This window comes from Corvus moneduloides, chromosome 3, assembly GCF_009650955.1.
Source record: "Corvus moneduloides isolate bCorMon1 chromosome 3, bCorMon1.pri, whole genome shotgun sequence".
In the NCBI taxonomy this organism is placed as follows: domain Eukaryota; kingdom Metazoa; phylum Chordata; class Aves; order Passeriformes; family Corvidae; genus Corvus; species Corvus moneduloides.
In genome coordinates, this window is record NC_045478.1 from 98,347,891 (window position 1) to 98,374,015 (window position 26,125).

Consider the following 26,125-nt stretch of genomic DNA (forward strand, 5'->3'; position numbering starts at 1 on the left):
TCAGTGATGTTTAGTATAAGCACTTTATGTAACATCAAGAACAGATGATAAAACAGGACAGGAAGTAACTATTGGATTTAGACTTGTTCTATCACAGATATGATTTTAGGGTCAAAAAAGGAAATAAAGGGATTTCAGTCTGTGTGTGCTCTTAATTGCATATAGTTAGGTGCGTTATATATGTAGATAGGAAACTAGTAAAAAGTGATCTTTTAAGCAGGTAAAATTAAGAAAATATTTATAAAACATGCAAGTTAGCATCTTTGCAAATATATATTGTTTATGGTGTGCAGTTTAAGGGGAAACACTCATTTCCTAGCACGTAAAGAAATTAGGCTATGCAAATCAAAATTGCACACAGACTTCCATCTTAGAGGTGATAAATAATTGGGTAGATTTCATACTTTTGAAGGGATGAAGGGTCAAAAGCTTCAGGCTTCTGTTTATCTTACTGTCTGAAATAAGTGAGTAAAATAACATGCTGTAGGCTTGTTATTCTATCCCCAAAATGTAATTGCAGTACTTCCATGCAGTGCTGAAGAATGAGCTAAGGTCATGGCAACCAAAGGATAATTCTTACTGTCAGCTGTCATACAGTTCTTGCTTCCTTTGTCCTGAAGAAGATTTATCACTTTCTTGCAAGCAACATAGCTGAATACTTGAAAAGTTGACTCCACTTTCCAACCAGCCTCTGCTGCTCTGTTCTGTGTGAACAGCAAAATGCTGTATCCTTGCCTGAGTTACATGATGTAACCCCAAATTTCAAAAACCCCATTAAATAAAGAATTCCACCTTGACTGATGTAAAGAGAATCAGGATGCATGAGTACTAAGTATTGCTCTACAGTTTTTTGTGAATACTAATGTTATGTAATGAACATTATCTCCTGTAGCTATAGGGATAACAGTATTCCATGTGCTAGTGCTTTCAGAGACTGTTGTGGTAGATTTAGAGATTATTTAAAATGTGTCTAGCATTTTGGTACAATGAGTTGCTTTTCAAATCTGGATTAGACTATTGCTCTGATAATAATAAATATTGGACATTTACTAGTGAAGCACAGTAGTTTCAAATACTGCCTTCAATTTTTTGACCAGTGATAAGCAACTGACGTTAGAATGTAAAGAACAGTAGTGTTTTTCTTTGAGCTCTGCCAAACTCATATATGTGTGTGTGTATATATATGTAAAATGTCTTTCCTAGATGGCTGGAAATGGAGAGTCAAAACAGGCCATGACTTGCTCAGGTGAATGTTCTAATTTGAATGCTCTCAGAGTGTAGGAATGACTCAGGAGCAAATCTTGCTCAAGAGTAAGCTAAGTAGAGTTGATCCTGCCATGGAGAAGAGATTAGCTGATCTCTGCTAAATTCACAGATTGTCTAACAGAGTAAGTGCGTTCACTGATGGGAATTTTTGCAAACACAAAGCAACAGTGAAATACAGAAGTTTGCCTGTACGATGGGAGACAGGCTGATAGTGTTTAAGCTACACAAGTTTCCAGGACACTCCTCAAGCACAGCAGGAAAAATGTTGCTTCTTAGAAAAAACTGTCTGTCTCTGAATGTTATGTAAGTAGATCATACCATACTGCTTGAGTCACCATCCCTGGAGGTATTTAAAAAACATGTAGACCTGGTTCTTAGGGACAAGGTTTGATGGTGGACTTGGCAGTGTTAGGTCTATGGTTGGACTCGATTATCTTAAGAGTCTTGTACAAACTAAACAGTTCAATGATTCTAATTAGCAGATTTTGTTGAAATCAGTACTGCAGGACTGCTGTCACTCTTGGAGTGAGCTGTGGTGCTGTGTGATGGCTGCGCATACGGGACCTAAGGCCAAGTGCTGCGTCTTAACTGAATGAGGTTGATATCCAAATACCAAGAACTCCACAATACCTCCAGAATTTTCCATGCTGGGTACTCTGTATGGAACTTCTGAGCTTTTGATGGCGTGTCTGGAATCTTCCCGGTACTAATGGTACCACAGTTACTTGTCTTTCCTCCCCCAGGCAATAAGAAGCCTAATTCAAGTGAAAGTTTATAGGAGATAAAAATGACCTGATTTAGATGACATTTTTGCTTTCAAAGTGCTGTTATACAGAATTAACCTTTCATTTACGGTGATGACTCAAGCTAAGAGGAACTTCTTTTGCATTAGAAGTAAATTATTAAAACTGCAACTGTTGAAATGGGTAGTACTGGAGAGCAACCTTTGATGATCAGTAAATTTTAGCTGATAGCCAAGCAAGAGCTTTTACTTCAGTTTTATCCCTAGTTTTAAGGCAAGGCATCATCTTCTACTGAAAATAAATTACTGATGAAATGTTAGTAAATGAACTTGGGTCAAGGGCTTCCTCCCTGCACATAGGGGTTTGTGCTATATAATGTACCGGATAGCACCAGCAGTGAGTAGATGTCAGTGTGTCTTAGGGCTCCGCTGGACAGTCAGCTGTCGAAACAGACATGACATATGGTGGGAGCTTTCTGTAATGTAGATCTTAATAAATATTTCATTTCTTCTTGTTTATAGTGTCTTGTTTAGAAACTATGTAAACAGCAAAATGGGGATGGTTAACCAAGTAGCCATGGAAACCTGTTTTGTCCTTTTTCTCTCCCTCTCTCTGTGGAAACACATTTCAACTATAGTTATGATTTCTTGCTGTCACTGCGATTTGAACTGGACTCACAAAATAACTCACAAAAAATTGTGTTTTAAGTTGTTGGTTATCTAGTGGACAACCGACAGGCCAATATTTGTATGATCAGCATGAAGAGGGATTTTGTGTTCATTCTCTTTATTTGGGGTAGCACTGCAAGAATAGAGTACATACCTCCAAATAACTGTCTGTAACACTAGTAGCAAGCTGGACAAAATACACTTCTGCGTTTCTGAAAAATGGGATTTTCTGACTTGTGGTTTAAATATTTAGTAGTGTTTAAATTGGGAATGATGTGTTTCATACTTTTTGGATGATACAGCCTGTTGTCAAAATACAGGTAGCTTTCACAGAACAACCATCTCTGCATCTACAGAACTGACAAAAAGGAATGTGAAAGGAAATAATGTTTTATATTTAGAAATCTTTAGGCTTCAACATTAGAAGTACTGGAAAAAAGACCAGTGTAAGGGGTAATTTAACTTTCTAATTAATTCCTCACAAAATAGCAATTGCCAATAGAGAATACATATTTTCTATCATCTGAGACAATTTTAAGAAACAGATAAGTATGATAAAATTTGGTGTTAATGCCTCAGATTCATATTTTAATTCTGGACTATTATTTCAAGATGATTCTCTGTATGTTAGCATAACAGTAATTGAGCTTAAACTCAGCAGGAAGGGTAAGTGTTCTTTAGTTTTTGCCAAATGAAAAAACTGTTTGAGTAATTTAAAAACAAATTACTTCCTTGGATTAACTTTGTTTCAATGATTAGATACAATGTGACATCTATGCTTTTACTGCCACTTGACTTACTTGAAGTTGGGGAATAACTTCTAGTCATGCACCAGTGGTCTTGTGTTTATTGCAGTACTGCTTGTCCTGCATTCAGTCTGATTTTAAGAGTAGCTGTTGCCAGGTCTTCCATCACTTTTTGTCTCTGCTTTTATGGGCAACAATCCTAGTTCATTGGGATACCCACCTCTGGAAGATTTTCCCTGCCTTCTCTGGTTCCAGATTCCAGAACTGAAGGTCTGTTGATGTTTTGAACTGTCTGATCAGAGCTTTGCATGACTCAAGAGCAATGGTTATGGAGCAAAAGTTATAATGAATAATTTCGCAATTTCTCATTAATGCCTTTGCCTTTTTGTTTTGTGGTAGCACAGGGCATTGTCTTATGCAGGTTTTCTGCTGCCTACAGGACTTGTTATAACAGGTAGTATTTAAACCCTGACTTCAGGTTAAGGAATTTCACAGAAACTATCAGTATTTCACTTCTGTATGAAAGATCAGCCTTGATGGGACAAAGTGTTTTGTACAGCAGACAGAAATTGCCCCTGCAGACCAATCTTCTGTTATTTGTACTTTCCTGTAGATGTGATCTGCAAGCTTTCTTTCAGTTTTTGATTCTCAAAAATTAATAGTGACAAGTTAGCACAGCTATAACTTAAGTGAAAAGTTGTGATTGAATTGTCTCTGATTGAAGGGTCTGAAGCATAAGTCCTATGAGGAGCAGATGAGAGCACAAGGGTTGTTCAATCTGGAGAAAAGAAGGCTCAGGAGAGCCTTCCACAACTTACTGCCTTCCACAGCTATCTGAAAGGAGATTGTGGCAAGGTGGGGGTTGGTCTCCCCGCCAAGGCGACAAGTGACAGGAGAAGGGGAAATGGCCTCAAATTGTAGCAGGGGAGGTTCTGGTTGGATATTAGGAAAAATGTTCTTCACTGAAAGCATGGTTAAGCATTGAAGCAGACTCCCCAGGGAAGTGATTGAGTTGGCATCTTTGAAGTGTTCATAAAACAAGTGAACATGGCACTTCACAATATGGTTTAGTTGACAAGGTGGTGTTTGGCCAAAGGTTGGACTTGATGATCTTGCCAGTCTTTTCCAACCTAATGGATCTATGATTCTTTGAAATTCTGGTCACAATCTGTGTAGAAGGTTTATGGTGTGTGCCAGAACTGCAGATGTAACACAGTTATATGACAATTGCTCAAAGAAGATGTGATCTTATTTATGTCACCAAGTTAAAAGATATTTTGGTGCTAGGAGGGAAGTTACCTGTTTACAGAACATTAACCTTTGTTGCTTTTTAGATAGTGCTTAGGGAGTGGTGTAAAGGTCAAAGGCATAGAGCTCAAAAGGGGGTTTCAGAAAGTGAGTGTCTAATACCATACATGCCCTTTGTTCCACTCAAAATTATTTTTGTGCCTAACATTGCTGTTTTCAATGTGGTTTTTTTTCTTCCTCTTATATTGAAGTGGGGAAAGACAAAAACTTGGTCCACCTCAAACTAAGAGCAGTGACCAAGGTTTTATGAAGTGCTGTCGTGTGCATAGAACAAGTCAATGGGGAAGCCCTGAAATTATTCTTCTCAAATTTCTTCCACCTTAACAAAAGGCTCAGAAAGCAATTTTCAGGCAGGAGTGTCTCACTTCAGCTGATGGTGTCTCTGAAGAGTTCAGAAGTAAATTACAAAAATAATGACAGCTTTCATTAAGATGTTTCAGCTGTGGAGGTGAATGTGTAGGAGGTACAATCTTTTGCTAAAGCTGTAGGAGCACAGATCATTCTGAGGATCAAACTGACAAATTATTTAATCACAGAAAGCTGACATATCTTTGTGCTGGTTATGATCAGTGTCCTGGATGCAGCTGCGTCTTGATGAGGTCATTGTAATTTCACTGAAGTAGGACAGACCTTCCAGAACCTGCGCAGGGTGGTCACGGCACCCTGACTCTTCTCATGTGTCCTATGGATACACTTGAGGGCAGAGTAGGAAACATTGTTATGAGTTACTTTGTAGTTATTAAATATTTAATCATCAGTTCACAGAACTGATCTCTTGACATTTTAATTCCAGTTACTAGTGATAAAATAACTTTTTTTTAAAGCATGGTAACATGAATAACTGTTTGTATGTGTGAGTAAGTTTTAGTCCACTTTGTTCTGAATCATGGAACCATTTAGGTTGGCAAAGACTGACCTCCAAGATCATTGAGTCTGACCCTTGACCACTCACCATGTCGTCAACTAGACCATAGCACTAAGTGCCATGTTCAGTCATTTCTTAAAGACTTCCAGAGATGGTGACTTCACTCAGTACTCTGGGCAGCCCATTCCAATGCTTGACAACCCTTTCTGTGAAGAAATTCTTCATGATTCCCACCTGAACATCCCCTGAAATCACTTTATTCGAGTAAAGTGGGTTTTTTTCCTCGTTATTAAACAACAAAGTTATTAATACTGTTATGCTGGGTCAGCATTTTGTGCTTTGGCTTTTTTTGTCCTCGTAACATATAGCTTCAGACCTTAAAATTATATCTCTTCCAAAAGATCATGTTTGTGTTGAGATCAACAGACTTTGTTCTGTTTTATAGAAATAAAGGTTTTGTTTCTCTATGAAAAGCTGCATGATTTTAGCTCCTGATACTGCCCCCAAGAACTGCTGATGCAAAAGTCTGCCCAGAGGTGCATGCAGAAGGCCCTAGTTTTGTTAGAATGATTATTTAAAAATAAATTAGCACTCAAAATATCCCATTGTTTAAACTTGTAAGTCCTCTGAAGACTAACAATGAAATTAGTATTTGCACCTCTTTTAAGCCTTCTTTTGATGTCTGAGTTCAGTAAGGAGCTCTTTGCTCTCACACGCTGCTTTTGCTTAATTTCTTATTTGTCAGGATGGACCTTTCCTGAGCTTGGAGGAGGTGATGCCTGAATATCAACCAGCTTTCCTGGATCCCTCTTCTCTCCAGAGCTACGTCCCATGAGGTTCTTATAAACAGATCTCTGGAAAGGATGGTGTTTGCTCTTCTGAAATCCAAGGCTGTGGTTCTGCTTACTGCCTTGCTCCCTCCTCTCAAGATGCTGAAGCTCATCATCACATGGTTACTGCAGCCCAGGCTGCCTGTGACTTCCCTCTCTCTGACCAGTTATTTGTTGTTGTAAGTACAAAGTCCAGCAGAACACCTTTCCTTGCTGGTTCCCCATGCTGGGAAGTTGTCGTTAAGGCACTCCAGTGCTGCATTGCCGAGTGCTGCTGTGGGATCGGGAGGTCTGTAACAGAGACCCGGTACAGGGACACCCATCCCCAGGCACAACTCTATGCACTCCAGCTGCTCTTTCACAGGGACCAAGTCCCTGTCCAGGCCTTCCCATGCTGTCCTTCCCAAAGAGTCTGTATCCATCCTTCACAGCGCTCCAGTCGTGTAACTGCACAGAGACTTCTGGCTCCTCCTGTTTGTTCCCCACGCTGCCTGCATTGGAGCAGAGGTGTTTCAGAGAGCCACCCAAGCATGCTGAATCCCCACAGCAGGCTTGAGAGCTTTCACCAAAAGATCATTCCCCATTTATTGCTGTCTTTTGAACAAAATATACTGTAAATTATATAGAGTTGTGTGTTAGTAGCCCTGAAAGAAATTACAGAAGCATTTTAAATCAATACTCTTTGTTAAATGTGTCTCTTTCTTTTTCCTACATTTTTATTTATGATCAGCATTAAGGAGGCATGGGGTTCTTTGTCTGTGTAATCAATTTACAAAATTATGTTAGTGATGAAAGCTCCCAAACAATTCTGCTTAGAAGTGCATTGGGTGCTGAACATGGCCTCCTCTTTTTTGTTGGTTTAGCTTAGTTGTGATTTTTGGAAGTCAGTGCGATGTTTTTGGAAAGATGCTTAATCAACTTTTCTTTTAATACAAAGAAATGAAAGCGAGGTGTAAAGAGATGATTTATTCTTTTATATGTAATAAACTAGTCATTATCTCTCTTATTAATTTATTCTGTGTTTGATATGATTCCATCTGTGCTTTTTTGAGTTGTTGCTACTAAACAAAAAGGTATCAATTAAATATTTATATATGAGCACCTGGCAACCGGTTGTGCAGTGTACAGTTCCGCCGACTTTGTGAGAAATGTCAGCTCACAAAAGTTGTTAGTGACAGCCTGCAGGGAGGGAGGCACTGGCACAGCAGTGATCTTGCAGACCTGATAGAAATGGACAATACATGTTGTCAGTCACTAAACCTAGGAAAGGAATTAGGGAATACAAAATGGAAGAACAAAAAGGCAGAACAAACAGAGGGCAGCAGGGAAATAAAATCTGTTCCTACTATACAAGTTGTCTGAGGCATTTCTTTGTCCCTGTGGTGAATGGGCTTCTTCCTCTTTGCTGTTTCTGTAGGCAAGGTATTAGAAAGGAAAGGTAACAGCATCAACTAGTCCTGTCTGACTGAAGGCACTTTATTATTTTATCATACCTACCCCTTTGCTGATTGGAGATAAATGAGACTAGAGAAGAATTTTTCCTCCATTGTCAAGGGGTTAGGAGGAGAAGAAAACAGGACTGTGCATTATTTCTGTTGCATACACAAATGACTCAGAAAACATGATCTGAAGGGATTTGGTGCTTCCAGGAGCAATGGGCTTTGATTCTTCTTCACTTTACAGAAACCATAGTCACAACATGTACAAATAGGCCAAGAATTGCTGTGGTTTGCTTTTAGAAGCATCTCTTAACTCATGCTGCCAAATGGTAAATCATAACACTGGGCATTGGAGAAGCAATTCCTCTGTATTCAGGGGAAGAGTGAAATGATGGGGAGTGGGAAGATGGTGCGTGGATTGAGTTCTGACAGCGTGTCAGGCTGGGCTTCTTGGAGGCAGATGGCATTAAAATGTCAGAGCATTAAAATAAGCATGTCAGGAATAGGATTGGGCATGTAAGAGGTAATTATTCCACAGAAAAGTGATATTTCTATGAAACAGATTCTGAGAGGATTTAGGATGGTTGCTGCTGTAATTAGCTGTATTAGGCTTATCACCCTGTCTTTCAGCCCTGGCAGGAGACTGCCACAACCATTTTAGTTGACAGACTCAATTATTTAAATAAAGGCAAAAATGAATGAATCTTCCAATCCTACCTTTATGATCTGGGAAAGGAAAACCTTTGCTTGGAAGAGGTCTTCAGAAAGTCCCTTTTCAAGTTACTCAAGAGCTGCTCTGAAATAGATTCCTATTGATGACTTAGGTAAGACTATTGTTCCTTAGCTGATATTCACCATTTTTGCACCATTTGCTGTTATAGCAGGACTGTCTATTTTTTACGTATTACCTAAACTAATGGCCCTACTCAATATTGAAGTAATAGGTGTCTGTGTGTGAAGGTAAAAGTACTCTGTAATATGTTGCCTATGGACATTCTTTTTTTCCTAACACAACACACGAAAGGCCGTGGCTTTGCATCTGAATTGAAACCAGGTTTTTGGCTCTAAGTCGTCCTCTCAAATAGGTGCAATGGGACAGTTTTGTGTCGGGAGCACTTAGCTCTGGTGTCCATTTTTCAGTCATCTGGCTGTGAAAAGTAAGCTGTTAATCTAAACTGCTGGAATTCAGTTCATCCTACATATAATTATGGCTCTTTAGGCTGTCTTGTGTGTCTGCTCACTAAATCCTTGTTTTGAGACAGAATTCATGTATGGTGAGGCCAGTGCACTGGCCTGTGTGACTATCTTCTGGACAAAGAAAGAGGAATCTCCCTGTCCTGCATCCCCAGCAACCACGGACGCTTCAAAAGAATTGTATAGGATTCATAAGTTGATGTAGGATTTTTTCTGCAGATGAGTCTTGTGTTACTTCATTATTTTTAGTATGAGGATCTCAATCCATTAGTTACTGTAACATTTGTCACTTAAAACCTCCCAATGTATCCTAAAGAAGGGGGCTTCTAAGCAATTACTGCATTAGCCTGAGTTAGTTTAATGCAAAGTTCACACCCATTGCTCTTACTATGGACTCTATACATAATTGAGGTTGAAGCTTGCAAAGTCTTTCAGTTCCTTTACAGCTCTTTGTATTAAACTGTCTGTGAAGTTCTCCAGTGACCATTTCTCCTTTGGTACCTTTTGTGGTACAATACCAAACTTTTCTAACATAACTTGCAGTGTGTATATCTAATGAATAAAATCGTAAAAAATTAAACATAGTAAATTTTGATTGTGGGGGAAAAAAAAGCATTGCACCATGTTTCCCTAATATGTGATAGACAATTTCAGGCAGCCAACGTTACCATCTTATGCCTCTTTGCTGTCAAAATCAAATTATGCCTTAGATTTTTCGCAGGTTTTGAGGTTCTTTGTCTAAAAAATGAAAACTTCTCAGGAAAATTACTGAAAATTGCTGAAAAACAATTAGTTAGCTCTGCCTTTTTTTTTCTCTCATTCTAAGTCAGATAGGTTTTTTTCCTGACTTTTATAATTCCTGCCGCTCCTTTGGCTTTGCCCGTTCGGGTCTCCTGCTTAGTGCTGTGGTGTCCTTACCTAGCTGCTGTCTCAGACTAGTTCTTGATGATGATGATAAAAAACCAACAGTAGCAAGGATGACCTTTAATTCCAACTAATTACAGTATCTGCTCCATGTCAATCAGCCTATCTGGCATTTTCCCCAGTCTGCTTTCTCACTTCCCAAAAGTCCACTTCGTTAACTTCCATGTAGGTGGCTGGAACAGACATGGCACTGATGGACAGCATACATGGCATTGTGGTTGACCTGAAAGCACTTGTTACATCCCTATGTTTCCATGGCATGCTATGGGAAGTGTTCCTGTATCCTGATGAGCAGTTCAAGGTTTCTCTAAAAATATCTGTGTTGAACTATGGGTACACATCAAACACATATGGAAATACTGAAAATGTAAACTCCTCTGGTTCATGCAGGTTGTCCACTGTTACTCAGTGCAGTGGCTTGTTTGGGTGGAATAATGGGGGGCAAGCTCTGCTCATTTTGGCAGCAGAAGGTGATGCACGTGTTTCCCTGCCTCCCAGGGTAAGCGTTTAGATGCAGTTACAAATTACGAACAATTGGCTTTACCCCTGGAAGGGTGACTTTGAGGATGGTTCTTATTATCCTTGTGGTAGATTGATTTAGGTTGTTTACAACCTCCTTGTCATCTTTGTTTTTTCCTGTGGTGACATATTATGTTTGTAGGCTGTCATTATGCAATGCTTCATATCTATAGATGGCATTCCTATTTTCATACATAGTTACGAAAGTATAATGGGAAATATAATAAGCAATTTCCTCCTGTGGTGCTGTCAAGTACTAGCTTATATGACTCAAGTGTCAGGGGAGGACAGGACAGAATGTGGAACTAGATTCTGGGGCAACACTGCTTGATTTTGTTTAGTGTTTTGTATTTTTTCACTGATTGCTTTTTATACCATGCAGATAGCTAAGCTAGAGACTATCAAGACTATCTTCAGCAGCACAACGTAGTGTGTCCTTAAAACCTTGTTGTTACACTCACAGAATGCTCTTTTTTAGCTGAGAACCCTTGTTCCTAGATGGAGTGCCACAGTGTGATGATGTACATGGAATGGTCCAGTTGGTATCGAATACTGAATTCTTTTCACTACGATGGACTACTAACATTCCGTTTACTTCTACCCTACTCAAGTACTAATCAAGTTCAAATTTTGGGCCCTCTGTGGCTGAGAGACCCAAATGATTTCATTGTGAAGATGTGGGAGGCCAACCAGGGTCAGCAGCCCTAAACTCTCAAAGATAATGAATCTTTCTACATGCAGCTTGAAGATTGATCTTTCCAGGAGTTTAATTAATTTGGTAATAAAGTCCACAGTTTTGTAGTGAGCACCTACCCAAACTAAGGGCCATGGTATCAGCTTTTAGTCCATGCATTTTAGAAAATGTGTGCACAGTCTCCCTTTGTGCCATACTGCTCTGCTATATTGCAGACACATTTTTCTGTCTCTGCTGAGTGACTAAGCCACAGAGTATGGTGGGTTCAGTTTGGGGTTTTTGTGGGGTTTGTTTGTTTGTTCATTCGTAGATACTTTGGTTTTTAAAGACACAACCAGAGTGCATTCAGATACTGTAGCGATGGGTCTAGGATAAGCGTTTTTGTGGAACAAGCAGCAATGTTTGAACAAGCACAGACTGTTTCAAATAAAATACAGAACGCTTACCAGTGCCTGAAATTGACTTTGGAACAAACAGAGGTCTTTTGAGTACTGTTTTGAATAGATACAGTATCCTGGATCACGCATGACTTGCAGAGAAGAAACTATGTTAAGATGACATTCAGCGTAACTTTCTCGTGTGGCAGAACAGAATCTGCATTTTAACCATGACAGTTATGACAAATCTTGTTTATTTTGGTATTTGACTTAGTATGGCTTTCCATCTATCTATTTCATGCATCGGTGTATGTGAAGCTTTACTGAACCCTATTAGACCAGATTGCATATTTGAAAGGTATTTTCTTATGCATTTTAAGACTGACTGCAACATGGTAATCTATCTGCCTTGAAAGTAACTTTCCTTTCCCAAATATACAGAAGAAAATAGTATCTCTTTAGAAAAGTCTAGAATTTTTTTAGAAAAAATCTTTAACATGAGACACGTCAGTGGAGAATTCATAGATAAGCTGAAGGGTCTAGAGAATAAAGAACTACTAGCTGTGTTCTTCCTATATGTTCTTTCACCCCCAAAGAGATATGTGTTCATACATTGATAATCATGACACTTTAGACTTAAATCACTTTCTAATGTCCATGTGCTGCACAGATTTTAATTAGTGTCTCACCTTTTTTCCAGTCAGCTCATTCTCACTGAGTCAGAACACATTATTCCTCAGTATGCAATGTTTCAGCATAATCAACTTTCAGCTTGCAAACAGTCTAAAATCTGTTCTTTCTACTGTACAAGCAGTTCTTAAGAGTTATACATGGCAAGGTCAGTTGCATTTGAATAATTACGATATAATTTGAAAACATAATTACCATCTGGGCACTAAATCCGTTTCCATCATTATTGGTCAAATGTCAATTTTCTAGGATACACTTAATTTCTGTCTCTCATTCCTTCTTCACTCTGCTTTAATTTTCATAATTTGGTTCTTGTATTTTAGTTGTATAGGAAAAAAATGATACTGAAAAGAACCAGAAAAAAGTATGCTGGGTTTATGTCTTTCTGCAGTTCATCTCCACATTGAATTCTTTTCATGATCTTTTCTCCACTTCGGCAAACCTGTCGATGAGCACAAGTAGGGTGCTTGCAAATGGTGCCAGCACAGTTAGATAGATCCTTATCTGTGTTTGCTTTGAAGTATGAGTTCAAGCCCTTTGCTATTAGATGAAGCCGATGTTAAAACTTTGGGTCTCTATGAAGTGATTTGGGGAGTTTGTTTAGTCATGTTATTTCTGTTGTTAATGTCGGAATCATGAGAACTTCAGAAAGCCTAGGATTTGAAGGTGAACATGTCAAGCAATTATTTTCTTGTTATAATAGAGGTCAATAGAGAATGTTTGACAACTTGGATTTTATGCATATTTGGTCAACCCTTGCCAGCAGGAAACACAAGTGAGAGGCAGTGCTTCATGCCTACCTCTGAACTAGTCAAGTGCTGTCAGTAAAACATTCTCTTCTTTCCTTTTCTCTCTCACATGTACCTGCAGAAATTCACATGGAGTTAGTGGAATGATAGCTGGGGGGTGCAGGCCTTGCTGTGCTGCTTAGAGCTCTGATAATCCCAGTACAGAGTGACCTGGCAGTGAGATAGGAAGACTTCCTCAGAAATGAAACCAAGGTAGCCTTGTGAAACCCTGCCCGGGGCTTACTGGTCTCCTGCCAAAGCGTGAGATACGCTGAATGCTGAGTCAGGGACATTGGATATTGTCTTGAGGATACTAGAACTGCACCGTGCAAGTCACAATGCTGTCCTAGTTTGTGACCTTTTCCAGAGGCAGGAATGGGACAGTTGAATACTTTACACTAAGTGCTGGATCAGTCTGTGTGTTTTAGATTTGGTGAGTGGTAGCCCTAAAGGGGTTTGGTTTCTGAGAGAGTCCCCCAGGCATGGCAAATAAGAGACAAATTTGCAGCAGGGAGTATGTGGAAAAAAGTACTGTCTGTGCAGTCCAGGAGCCTGTGAGAAACAGAAGAAAGTGCTGTCAGTTACTACTTGTTTAAAAAGAGGGTGAATATATGAATGGAAAGCTCCTTGGATCACTTTAAAAGGTTTGGGTTCTACATGTTAGGTAAGTACATGTGCCTGTTGTTAAGCGTGTACATCCTGTCCAATTAAGCAAGACAGGTCTGTGCCTGACATGGGATCAGTAGAGTTTAAATACACCATTGGTTTGTACTCACATCACTTGTCTTGTTCTTTGACATAATGGCTTTCAGAGCCAGTAATGGCAGAACAGGGTTTGTACTGTAATGATTTTGTCTGAACTGGCAAAATCTTAAGCCTAAATAGCATTATTGACTAGAAAATTTTGAAACATGGACAGGACAGGCTTGTCTCACATGTCAAGCACTTTGTACAGGCTGCTGCCTGATTTTGGGTACTATCTACAGTCTGATGGGATGTTAGTTTTCAGTATTGCATTTCAATTTTAACTAAAACAGAGCTGAAATGAATTGGTTGCTGTTAACAGATTACACAGTAAACAGGTGTTGCAGTCCATTTCTTTGTCTTGTTTCCACCCAGTGCAAAAAAACCCAAGAGGGAGGAATCAGGCCTGCAGCACACAAAAAGTATTTTCTATGTGTTTTGTTCACAAAACCGAAGATTGATCATAAATATGTTTTCTTGATCATTTTACCTTTCAAAAATTCTGAGTTAAAATGGAACAGTGTGGTGGTTTTTCTTATTGCTATTTTCCCTTAGAAAGTGAAAAAGCACAGCAAAGGCAGCTGAAGGTAGAAGATGGAGAAGAATGTCCTTGCTATTGATTTACACTCTACCTACTCAGCAAAACAAGAGTCACAGGAATCACAGCTAGGCTACCATCACAGAATGTACTCAGATTTAATATTGAACTCTATTAACAAGGTTAAAAAATGCTGTGTGATAATTATGAACAGGTTTTCTTTCTCAGATACAGCTGGCAAAGAATAGTATCTGTCCTGTGCAAAGATCCTGTTGATCACAGGCATTATCACTGTGAAGAAATGTGTATTGCATGACTAGAATTAGGTGTAAAACTCAATTTACAATTTAAATTTTGCCTGCATTCACTTTTGTTCATTCTTTGTGGTTGTTACACTAGGAGATAAAAATCACCTCTGGTTCTGAATGGCAACCCTGCCTGAAATCCTCAACCTTCTGCCAGCAGTGGATGCTTTAGAAGTTGTAACACCGGCTGTTACAGCTGGCTTTATGCTGTCCCCTGTAGCTTTAAAGGGATGTTGGATCTTGCTTAAGTAAGTCTGTGTTCAGATCCTTTGATTTCCAGCCTTTCTCATCATGCCAGGCAGGAGCAGAAAAGCCATTGCCTGTTGAGATCTCAGGAGTAGCCCTGGCAGCTTGTGCATTCCAGCTCAGAGCAGAGGTGATGAGGGAGTGAGGGAACAATGGCTGTCCAAGAGGGGTTACCTCAGGAAGCTGTGTCATATGCTCAGCTTGTCCCATAAAGGCACAGAAGAGAGTCTGAGATTCAGAGAACAGTGTTTGTGTATTTGTTCTTTAAGTAAAATTGGAGCTTAACACTGATACCTCACAGCTGAGCTGCAGAGTTAGTACCGTGCGTGTGCTCAGAAGAGGATTTAGCTGGCAGCCTTAGTGTTAAGGACTCTGGTTTGCACTGTGTTTTCTTGATGGTTTCTCTATGCTGTGGAGATAATTACTTCTCAATCAATATGCAAGTAAAAATATCAGTAGATTGTGGAAACATAGTAAGAGTTCACATGCAGGAAGGCTTAGAAGATGAAAACTTTTCAGCCAGGTCATAATTATGTACAGTTATTCTGCCCAGTGTATGAGATGGGAAAATCATTGTATATTGCATGTGGTATTAGGTTTTTATAGTGAAGAGTTTTTAATGTAGGAAATGTTTTTAACTATAAAATGGAAATCCTTTAATGCATATGCTCTGGAAATTGAACTAACATTCAAATGGAAAGAAATTTCTGTCAAGTTCACTCTGCTAAATCCAATCTCCAGACTAAGCTAGTGGTAAATGAATATATTTTTGTCCTGCTGCTTTCCTAAATGTGTGCTCTCTTAATGAACCCTACCCCTCCATTCACAAACCCCACAACACGTGCAAGGGTCCAGGCAAAGCATTTGTGTGGCTACATATCGAAAAAGAAGTATAAAAACACAGTTATTCAATGCTTTTTTCTCTTGAAATAGCAGTTAATTGTAGCATGATCTCTGTAACTGTGAAAGGTCAAGAAATACTCCTTACATTTTGAAAATGTTTGGTTTGGCTAATTTTAGGGGTAGAGCAGAGGGTGCTTTGTGCAAAAGGTACTTGGAAATGAAAAGAGTCACATATTCCAGATCCTTATCCATCTGAAACTGATGAAAAAAAATCTTGCAGACAATAAAAGAAAATGCAGTCTGGCCTTTTCTTCTAGGAGTAAATAAACTGGTCTTAGTTATCACTGTGCAGGATAGAATGGAGACTGAGACAATCAGAATTACCAGATGGTCACAAGAAGAGGATGGAGTGGGCTGCTGTTGTGGGGTATTTAGTTTGTAGAAAAAGGTGAGAAACAAATGAAGGCAACTTAGTATCACCAATGGTCAAATGTGTGAGCTGGTAAAAGTGAGAAAGTATCATTTTATGCCCACTCAACCTCACATTAACTCTCACTGAACATTAATAAACAGTACTGTAGTGATGGATCATCATTATCAATCTCTGCAGTGGTGCTGTCAAACAAAACATTTGCATTGTAAACAGAAAACGTTCCAGGATGTTGTCAACATGCTTGACCCCACATAATTATATTTGACTTTTTGGTATTCATGAATTCTGTGCATATGGCTCTGCTCTGCCGCTGTATGAGCTCATAGCTGAGAATTGTGAAGTTTAGGTAAGAGGTGGGGGAGAATGGGAGACTACTCCTTAAACTGGCTGAGCATTTCTAGTCTACTTCAGGGCAAAGAGTCAAATCAACTGGTGAGGGTACACCTGAAATTCAGGTACTTTTTCATTGCCTCTTAGCTTTTGGTCTCAGCCAGGAGCTGATGGATGCTGTACCCTTCTGAAGGTATGTACACATCCTTCCTTCTGAAGTAACCTGTCTGTGGAAAGGGAAAGTGCTCTTGGAGGCAGAGGTCTGCTGCAGTGTGAAGGCAGAAAGCGTTGGATAATGCTCTGCTTGCAGCTCTCCCAAGTTGAGTGATACCCATGTGGGTGATGACTTGTGACAGGGAAAAGCCATTTTCCAGTGAAGGACTGCTCTCTGCAAGATGGTGGAAAATCAATAGCTGACAGCAGTGGTTGTCTGCTGCCTTCCAGTTGAGGCCGGAGTCAAGGGCAAATGTGCCACCTCCATCCAGCATCACCCGTGGTGTGGGGGTGTGGAGCCTCATGTTTGCATTTAGCATGGTGGGATGTTCTCTGTGCGTGCGCTTTTTTTTGGTCATCTCCACTGCCATCATGGCAAAACTGCAGTAGGATGGAGGGTTTTTGTATTGTCTGATTCTCTCCTGTGGAGATTACAGCCCAGGGAGGTACTTGCACCCTGTTGCCGAAGGGTAGCAGTTATTGAATATTGAAGCAGTTTGAATGCTTTGTTCAATAGTTGCTGAATTATTCAAACTGTTTAAAAGCTAATCTATAGCTATCTTACCATGACGTTCTTTAGGTTGCTGGTTAGACTTCAACTGACAGATTCGGTTTTTTCTTGAGGTTTTTCAGGAAAAATAAGCCAGTTTGGTGTTGATGATTCTATTTAACTCTTTGAAGCCACCTTACCTCTTCGGATGCTATTTCTTTAGCTGGTTAGCCCTCAGTCCTAAGGATGAGGTGAGCACAAGCTGCTATTTCATAGAGTGTTCCCAAGTACCACCAGGAATTTGCTAAGCAGTTCCCAAGCTGGATGAAATTTTATTTCTGCTTGGTTACCCCCACTTCAGAAGAAAGAAAAGGAGTTTGTTTGCTTTTTACAGTCTGTTGAAATCTCAAGAAGAAGAAAACATGAAAAGCAAGCACTGGTGATCTCGTATGTAAACCAGATGCTTCCTTGAATACCTTTCAGAGAATTTTGTGAAGGCACACTGACTAGAATGCTGCTGACATCCTTAATGGTCTTTAAGCTGTTTTCTGTCCTTTCTGGCTTACATTTGTGCTTACCGGTTAAAACTAGTTTTGTTGATTCACCCTCTTGGGGCTTTTTATGAGGTTCGATGCAAAGTCCTTACTTTATCCATCATTATTTGTTCTCTCTTTCTAACAAAAAGACTACCTTTAGACAACTGGAGAGATAACAGCTCAGTGTTGTAGCAGGATAAGATTTATGGTACATTTTCTACTCAACTTTCCATTATACCCTAACTGATGATTTTTCCCTGCCACTTTTATCATTCCCTTTTCTTTGAGTATGCAGCTGGTTTTTGTCCCATGTTTTTACTGTTTTTTTTCCCCATCCTTACATATGTATTTAAATTTCTGGCTGTAACTATGGCATTTCTTTCTCAAGTTCTACCTTTGCATTGGAATAATTTCTTGCTGTATGTTCAAAACTTATTGGTTAGTTTATCTCTAGCCCCTGTTGCTACTGACTTCACAGGAACTGCCATTTTCCACTTAAGTTTTTATCTGGAGTGAACCCTATTCCTGGTGGTTGTAAGACGAGTATGTCTATTCTTTCTTTACACATGAGGAAAAAGGAGCTCATCATTATTTGAGGGTGCTACTTCAACAGAAGTAAATATTGTGCTTCACTTTGCTTAATTAAATTTATATTCATTCTCACTTATATAACAACATTGATTTGAGCTGATAAATGTGTATTGTACTCTACATTAGAGGAGATTTAACTCTGCTAGTGTTTGAAGGGTTTTTGACACAGGCTGGAGAGTGTAGAGAAGTTCTTTATTGTGGAAGGTGCTGTATAATCTTAAGTGGTTCCAGCTTTGCCTAGACATCTCAGTGCTTTGGCTGTACTTTATAAATAGTCATTTCCCAGAACTGCAAAGAGCATTTTCTAAGAAATGTGAGCTCAGGAGAGGTGAGTGAATTACTCAGTTTGGAATAATGTCAAAAATCTAACTCTTCAAACTTTGTGCACTTGCAATTTGGAGGAATGTGTAAAGCTACACTTTCCTTAAGCAGATACTTTGATATTTGTCAAGTTTCCTGCCATATTTATGCGATGTCTTTTTCGTATTTCTGCTTTTCATTAATTACATGCCTTTATTTCAGAGATCCATTGAAGTACATTTTGTTGATGTTGGTTTATAATTTGGAGATTGGAATACTTACCGAGTCTTCACTGACTTTGGAACTTCAAACATTATTCTGCTCTCACAAAAATTTGTATTTCTGATGCACCCAAGTGAAAGTCTTCTGACATCTTGATTTCTGTTTGTCCATAGAACTATACAGTCCAGTGAAGCAAAGGTATTCATGGTTTGGTGAAACTGCTGTGTGGTCTGTGGATACTAACAATGCCCTTTGACATGCATGTGTACAAAGGGATATAAAAATGAAAAGAATCATCAAACTCTCCACAAAGGAGTCTGCAAAGATTAAACAGTCTTTCTGTTGCCTAGCAAATTTTAGAGGGCTATTCAACTTTGTCACCTTGTCTCCAAGCAAAAATGGTTTAATAAGGAAAATAAATGGGTTCTGTTGTAGTGACTGCATTTCATGCACTCCTTTGACAGAGGCATGCTGGAAAAAGTAGCTTTTAAGTGCATGGTGATGAGTGTATTTTAAACATCTGAATTCACACATGTGAATGAATCCACATTTTTTCTGATGTGCCTGGCATACTAAGATTAGCAGAATGGCTTAATAGCTTGTGCTTACACCTATGGAATTTAAAGCAGCTTTCTAGGAGAAGGGAGAAACACAGTACTTTATTCTTGGCGTGGTCAAAGCAACAAATGACACATACTTAACAGTTTTTCACTAACTGAACCACAAACAGTTCAATATGTGCAGTCACACGCAGAGGAAGAACTGGTCTCTCTTGCTTTGGCTGTAGTTGAAAACTACTGTAAAATGTGCTGTTGTGAATGCACTCTTACGAAGAGAGGGGAGATGGCAAGGGAAGAGATTTGTTGCAAAGGGTTTATTTGTGTGGGAAAATTATGCCTATGCAGCCTCCAGTTCAGGTATGCAGAGTTCTGAATTGTGAGCTGGGCCCTCTGATACCGAAATAGTCCAGAGAATAAACTTTCTAACACAGTTTGAAGTATTCGAAAGCAGGCGTTCTTTATTACAGTGCTGGACACATTTGGAGGATTTTTCCTCTAATCAGTTATGTGTCATGAAACTTTACAACAGAGTATTTAATCCATTGTGATCATACACATTCGTTACAATGTACTTCCTAGCTAATACATAAAATCCCTTTTCCTAGAATGAATTGACACGCCTCTGCTTCTTACTGGAAGTCCTTTTATGGTCCAAGAGGGTCATCTAAAGGGGTTTAAAGTGGTCCTATTCACTGAGAGCCCCCAATTTTGTTAATGACCTTGCCCTGAACTTTTCTTAGGGCATGCACTGTTGTTTCTTGTTACATAACTTTGCCACAGAAACCATTTAGGTTCCTCATTATCTGTTTATCCACTGGTTCCAACTACGTTTAGCATCCTGTGTGTCTACTTTTATATTCTTTTATCTAATTTGCTAGCTAGTCTTTAAGTTCTGTTTTGCAACTTCAAGGAAACTGAAAGTTTCTATTCTCTGTGTTGTCTGTCAAGTCCCCCCTTTTCTTGAGACGATGTCTCTTCTAGACAAGTCTCAATACTTAATTTTCCAGCACAAAGGGTTACAAGAGCTATAACACTGAGTCATAATACAAACAAGTACATGTACTACAATGATTACAATGACTGCCACGAGTGCATTTTGTAGCAGTCTCCCATTTGGTAGCCATGAAGTAAGCCAATCCCACCAAGAAGAATGTTCCTCTTTCTGCTACTCTTCTACTGCTCTTCCTGTCGGGATGATTCCTGTCTGCTGGACTTTTAACCCATCACTGATGTAAGTACAACACTCCTGTCCTAAAATAGCACATGTTCCTCCCTGGCTAGCAAGCAGATAATCTAAGGCTATGCAGTTCTGTACAGCCACCATTCATGTTTGTGGGAGCTTACAGGATGTACTATTTAATATTTTAATAGTATTATTCACCACTTCTAATAATCTATTCAGCTTGTTAATATAAATTCCATAGTGCAGGGCAGTGCACATGGGGTATAGAGTGAATTGTAATCTTTTGCTTCCCGAAATCAGAGGAGTTTATTGCAGATTGTCCCTGGATGGCCCTAACTCTTCCGTGTGCTTGTTGCCAAAGTACCCTAAGGAGAGGCATTGATACTCCTTGGAAACAGGAACCAAACCATCCTTTAGGAAGCCATTTATAGGCCCTGTCTCTGCATATCTAGTAGGTCCCATTCCCAGTACCAAAGGTCTGATTTCCTATTTCCAGCTGTTGCACTGCTGGTGGATCTAGGGCTCCTACGTGTGCTTCTCTTGTGTCCTTGGTGCCGTGAGGCCAATAGAGTTTCGTAGTGGCATGACAGCTGGGACAGGTATAATACTGACACTGATTTGTTTCAGCACTCCAAGTTCTATTTATATTTTGGGTAATGTTAAAGCATATAAATCCTTTCACATTATGACCTCTTAACTGCCATAGTTTTAGGTTTCTTCTTAAGAGAAATGTTGCTAAATCCTGTAAAATTTATAGTTGTATTTCTTTGTTCTTTTGTACAATTTTCTTTAGCTATCCCTTCACTGACTATTACAAGTCATAGCCCATTGACAAAGTTCTTGCCACCCCGTAGGGTGAACCATTCAAGGGAACCCTGTTCCTGCCAACATTATTTGAGAACATATCCAGCGATTAGTTAAATTTATTATTTTACCTACTTCGATCTTTAAACTTTCATGAGAGTATTCATGACTAATCCCTTGGTGGAACTCTAAAAGTCTCTTTGGCAAACTAAGATTTTGGTTAGCTATCAAGATACAACTCATGGGTATAAGTAATACTTTAGTTACAAGGTTACTCATTCTCTTTCCTCGTTACTTGGGTTGGGGACAATAATTCCCCGCAGAGCTGATGCCTTTTTGATTCTAGAATAATGCACCCAAGGTCCTTTACTGTTCAGTTTTACTGTGGTGTATGTGGTTAACAGAACTTGGTTTGGTCCCTTTGGCTTTGGTTGGAGTGGTGCTGGATCCCTGTCCCAAAGGTACACCCAGTCTCATGGTTGGAATTTGCGTGCTGGTGTGTCCAGTCCCACCAGTCTGGCAACGACAACTGCCTGCCGTAAATCCTGCAGTGGATTTACCTGAAGATTTGAGGTAGTTATTGAGGCCTGCCCCACCTTTAAACATGCACATCCCTTGGGATGTGTGGAGTTTGATAGGGCTGACTATAGAGCAGCTCATAGGGGCCTACTTTTTCTGTGCCCTCAGGATGGGAGCACAAAGCAATTGGGAGTGCTTGTACTCAAGTCAGTGAGGTTACTTGACAGATTACGGAGTTGCAGCTTAATAGTGTAATTCATCCTTTCTGCTTTTCCACTAGCATGTGGTCTGTAGGGAGTATGTAAGTTCCATTGAATTCCCAAGGCCTTGCTAACTTGTTCCATTATTTTTGCTGTAAAATGAGACCCTCTGTCAGAAGACATTCCTAGAGGAAATCCAAAGTGTGGAATTATTTAACAATATTTTTACTACTTTTGCGATGTTGTTGTGACAGGGAACCACTTTAGGCTGTCCAGAAAAGGTATCCACTAAGACTAAAATATGTTTATAGCTCTCTTTATATGTGGAAGTTCTGTAAAGTCAATTTGCTAATAATCTCCTGGGGAGATTTGATAGCCCCTATTACCACTTTGTTTTCAATATTGATGTTATTTCTTTTACATGTGCCACACTTTTGAGTCTTTGAATATACAATTTCAGTCATCTTGGAGCTAATCACTGTCTTTCTTAAGTGTTTTAACAATTTTTCTGCACTGCAACGTGTAACTGCTGCTCTCTGTCTACTATTTCTCTCATAATTGCCTTGGGAACTATTATTTGTCCAGTAGGGGTGATTTGCCCATCTATCAGGGTGAAATCAGGCTTCTAATGCTTCATTTAACTGAAAATCTTTTACATTTTATTCTGGCTTATTATCTGGCAGACTAATCTCTTGTTGCAGAACCAAAACATGGATGCCTTTTTCTGCAGCCTCTTTAGCCACCCTGTTGGCCAAGTCATTTCCATGCTTTGGCCCATTTCCACATTTTATTTGTCTGGTGTGGTCTGCAGTGCCTAGTTGCAACTTCAGCTGGTTTTTGTACTGCTTCCAAAAAGAGTGATATCTGTGTCCCATGTTTGATTGATGTACCTTGTGCTGATAACAAGCCCCTCTCCTTCCAAACTGTCCTGTGAGCATGCACTACACTGAAAGCATACTTAGAATCCATCCAGATGTTTTCTTCCAATGCCTGTGTTAAAGCAACCAGTTCAGCCTTCTGTGCTGAAACATCTGGCTTTAGAGCCTTAGATTCAATTACCTCGCTCAGGGTAGTTACCATGTATTCTGACCTGTGTTTCCTGTTGCAACAAAGCTATTTCTGTCCCTGGATAGTTCCTGATCTGGATCCTATATTGGGGTATCTTTTAAATCCAGTCAGCTGGAATAAACTTCGATCTTTTGTAGGCAGTCATCTTCTGGAGTACTTTCTACTTCAGTGGCTGACAGAAACATAGTAGGATTAACAATAGAGGTGAGTTTGAGGGTAATGGTACATTCTTTGATTCTAATTTGCTGGTTAGTCTTTAAGCTCTATTTCGCAACTTCAAGGGAACTGAAAATTTCTCTGTGTTGTCTGTCACCTTCAGTATAAGAGCTGGGAGAAGTAAAGAAAATAAGTGGAAAAAAATAATTCTTTTGTTTATGGTGTTGCTTATACATTTTGTCTAATGATTGTTTCGGGCACAATGAGCAATTCCTGGTGCAGAAAGCTGGACTGGAATATCTCATCTGGACTGAAATGTCATCTCTCTGAATGATGCCCTAGCCACAGACTTGTTTTTTCTTGCATATTCACTCTTTGAATCTCATTTTCTTTTCTGCCTGGTGGCAGCCTGGTAACAGACAGCTGGAGCACTCCTCTGAGAGGCAAGATATGTTGGTCTCCCTGGCAAAGAGCCTGACCTCTACCATTTTATAAGCAGAGTGTGACAGTGCTATTAATATATCCCTCTTCTAGCTGTGTTTTCAAAGGAGTATATAGCCTGATTGTTGTGCTGCTGAGCCTAGATATCATCAGCACATGGTAGGTGTATTGTGAGTATCAGGAGTGAATTGGGCCCCTGTGGGGAGTTAAGCTCAGAATGGCTTCAGGGAGCTCTGCAGGCTCTTTGTGGGAGGAGGCAGGATGTCTCCTTCCCAGTTTCATCTTGTCAGCTGCAGACACAGCCCTCTCCCACCCAGTAGCTGAGCTGTAGGCACTTAACTCTAGGCTGTTTTGGCAAAAACGTCTAGGCTTCTACTGTCAGCAGAATGTTTGGGGCACTGGTTTGATCTTAATGCTATAACCAGTCTTTTGGCTCTTTGGTCATCTGGAAGCTCTCCCATTTCCATTGCGATCAAAGGCAGCTGACTGGTAGGTTTGCATTTGACTGCAAACAGGTGATGGTAAGGCAGGGTTTCTTTCTTTCCTAGATGCAGCTGGAAGAAAACTAAACACAGTACTCCATCAGTAATGAAACTTTTTCCATTAGAAGGAAATATTGCGATTTAGATTAAAATTTCGTTTGAAATAAATGAATCTCTTTGAAAACATGAGCTTCCTTGGAAGAGCAAATTCAAAATGATTTATTCAGTATTCTGCAGTTATCTGCCCTTTGACATGTGGACTTGACTCATATCATTTTTTGTGTTGAGTGCAAGGGAAGAAAAGTACTTTAAGCACTTCTCAGTTTTTTAGTAGGAAACTTCACACTCAGTCTTTGCTGGGAAACATGCTAACAATTGTGAATGAGAATTCAGGTCATATTTGTAAAGCTGAGTGTTCTTGCATATGAATATTCTCATTAATGCTTTGTAAACCAAATGGACTTAATTTCTCATTAAACATTTTTGTGGTAATGCAACAAGACTTGCCTGCAGCCAACATTAGCTTAAATAATTTAAAGGGTCTGCATTTGTCAAGGTCTCTAAACATTGGGTTAAGCTGGTGAGGTGAGAGAGTCTTACAGAGCTTAAAAAGCTTTGCCAGCAGCCAGCAATATTGTTAGGAAAGGTTAGCCCCATGTGGCTTTTCGTGCTCCGACTAGGGTTAGGGTTAGGGTTGAGAAAACCACAAAGCCTGGAGCACAAGGGACACTGCAGCTGCAAATGGCAAGCCAAGTCCAGGGCGGCACTGGCCAAAACATTGCTCCCAACACACTTTTTCCTTGGCACCGGCCTTAACCCTGTTGCTGCTTTTTTTGCTCCACCTAGGGTTTGGGTTATGGTCAAGGTTAGGGTTAGGGTTGAGAAAACCACAAAGCACTGAGGTCCAGAGACACTTCAGCTGGAAAAGGTAGGCCATGGCCCGCATGACACTGGCCTGAACAATTGTACAGGCGTGATTTTTCCTTTGTACCAGCCTTTCCCCATTGAGGCTTTTATTGCTGTGCCTAGGGTTAGGGTTACGGTTAGGGTTAGGGTTGAGAAAATCACAAAGCCCAGAGTTCCAGGGTCACTGCAGATAAAAATGGCAAGAAAAGGCCAGGGCAGCACTGGCCAAAACATTGCTCCCAACACACTTTTTCCTTGGTGCCTGCCTTAATCCCATGTGGCTTTTATTCCTCCGCCCAGGGTTAGGGGTAGGGTTAGGGTTAGGGCTTAGAAAAGCACAAAGCCTGGAGCTCCAGGGACACTGCAGCTTCAAATGGCACGCCAAGTCCAGGGCAGCACTGGACAAAACATTGCCCACTACACAGTTTTTCCTTGGCGCCTGCCTTAATGCCATGTGGCTTTTATTGCTCTGCGTAGGGTTACGGTTAGGGTTATGGTCCAGGTTAGCGATAGGGTTGGGAAAACCAAAAAGCCCTGATCTCCAGGGACAATGCATCTGAAAATGGCAGGCCATGGTCCGCATGAAAATGGCCTAAACAATTGTAAAGGCATGCTTTTTTGTTTGTACCAGCCTGTCCCCTTTGCGGCATTTATTGCTCTGCCTAGGGTTAGGGTTAGGGTTTGGTCTTAGAAAAGGACAAAGCCTGGAGATCCAGGATCACTGCAGCTGAAAATGGCAAGCAAAGGCCAGGGCGGCGCTGGCCTAAGTGTTGCCCCCAACACACTTTTTCCATGGCACCTACCTTAATCCAGTGTGGCTTTTATTGCTCCGCCTACAGTTAGGGTTAGGTTTGAGAAAACCACAAAGCCTAGAGCTCCAGGGACACTGCAGCTGCAAATGGCAGGCCAAGGCCAGGGCGGCACTGGCATAACGTTTTTCCCAACACATTTTTTCCTTGGTGCC

At 40.1% G+C, this 26,125-nt stretch overlaps 1 protein-coding gene across 5 annotated transcripts in view; it reads left to right on the forward strand.

The window, feature by feature from the left end:
- HHAT (hedgehog acyltransferase) overlaps positions 1 to 26,125 on the forward strand; it is a 151,598-nt gene that overhangs the window by 43,016 nt on the left and 82,457 nt on the right. Inside the window, exons 10-11 of one of the 5 annotated variants that reach the window (XM_032102907.1) lie at positions 3,627 to 3,693; positions 6,342 to 7,436. The exons of the other annotated variants lie outside the window; for them this stretch is intronic. Of the exons in view, the coding sequence (XP_031958798.1) occupies positions 3,627 to 3,693; positions 6,342 to 6,431 (157 nt within the window). The 3' untranslated portion in view covers positions 6,432 to 7,436. Of the gene's footprint in view, positions 1 to 3,626; positions 3,694 to 6,341; positions 7,437 to 26,125 lie in introns of those variants that run through there. 5 annotated transcript variants of the gene reach the window in all.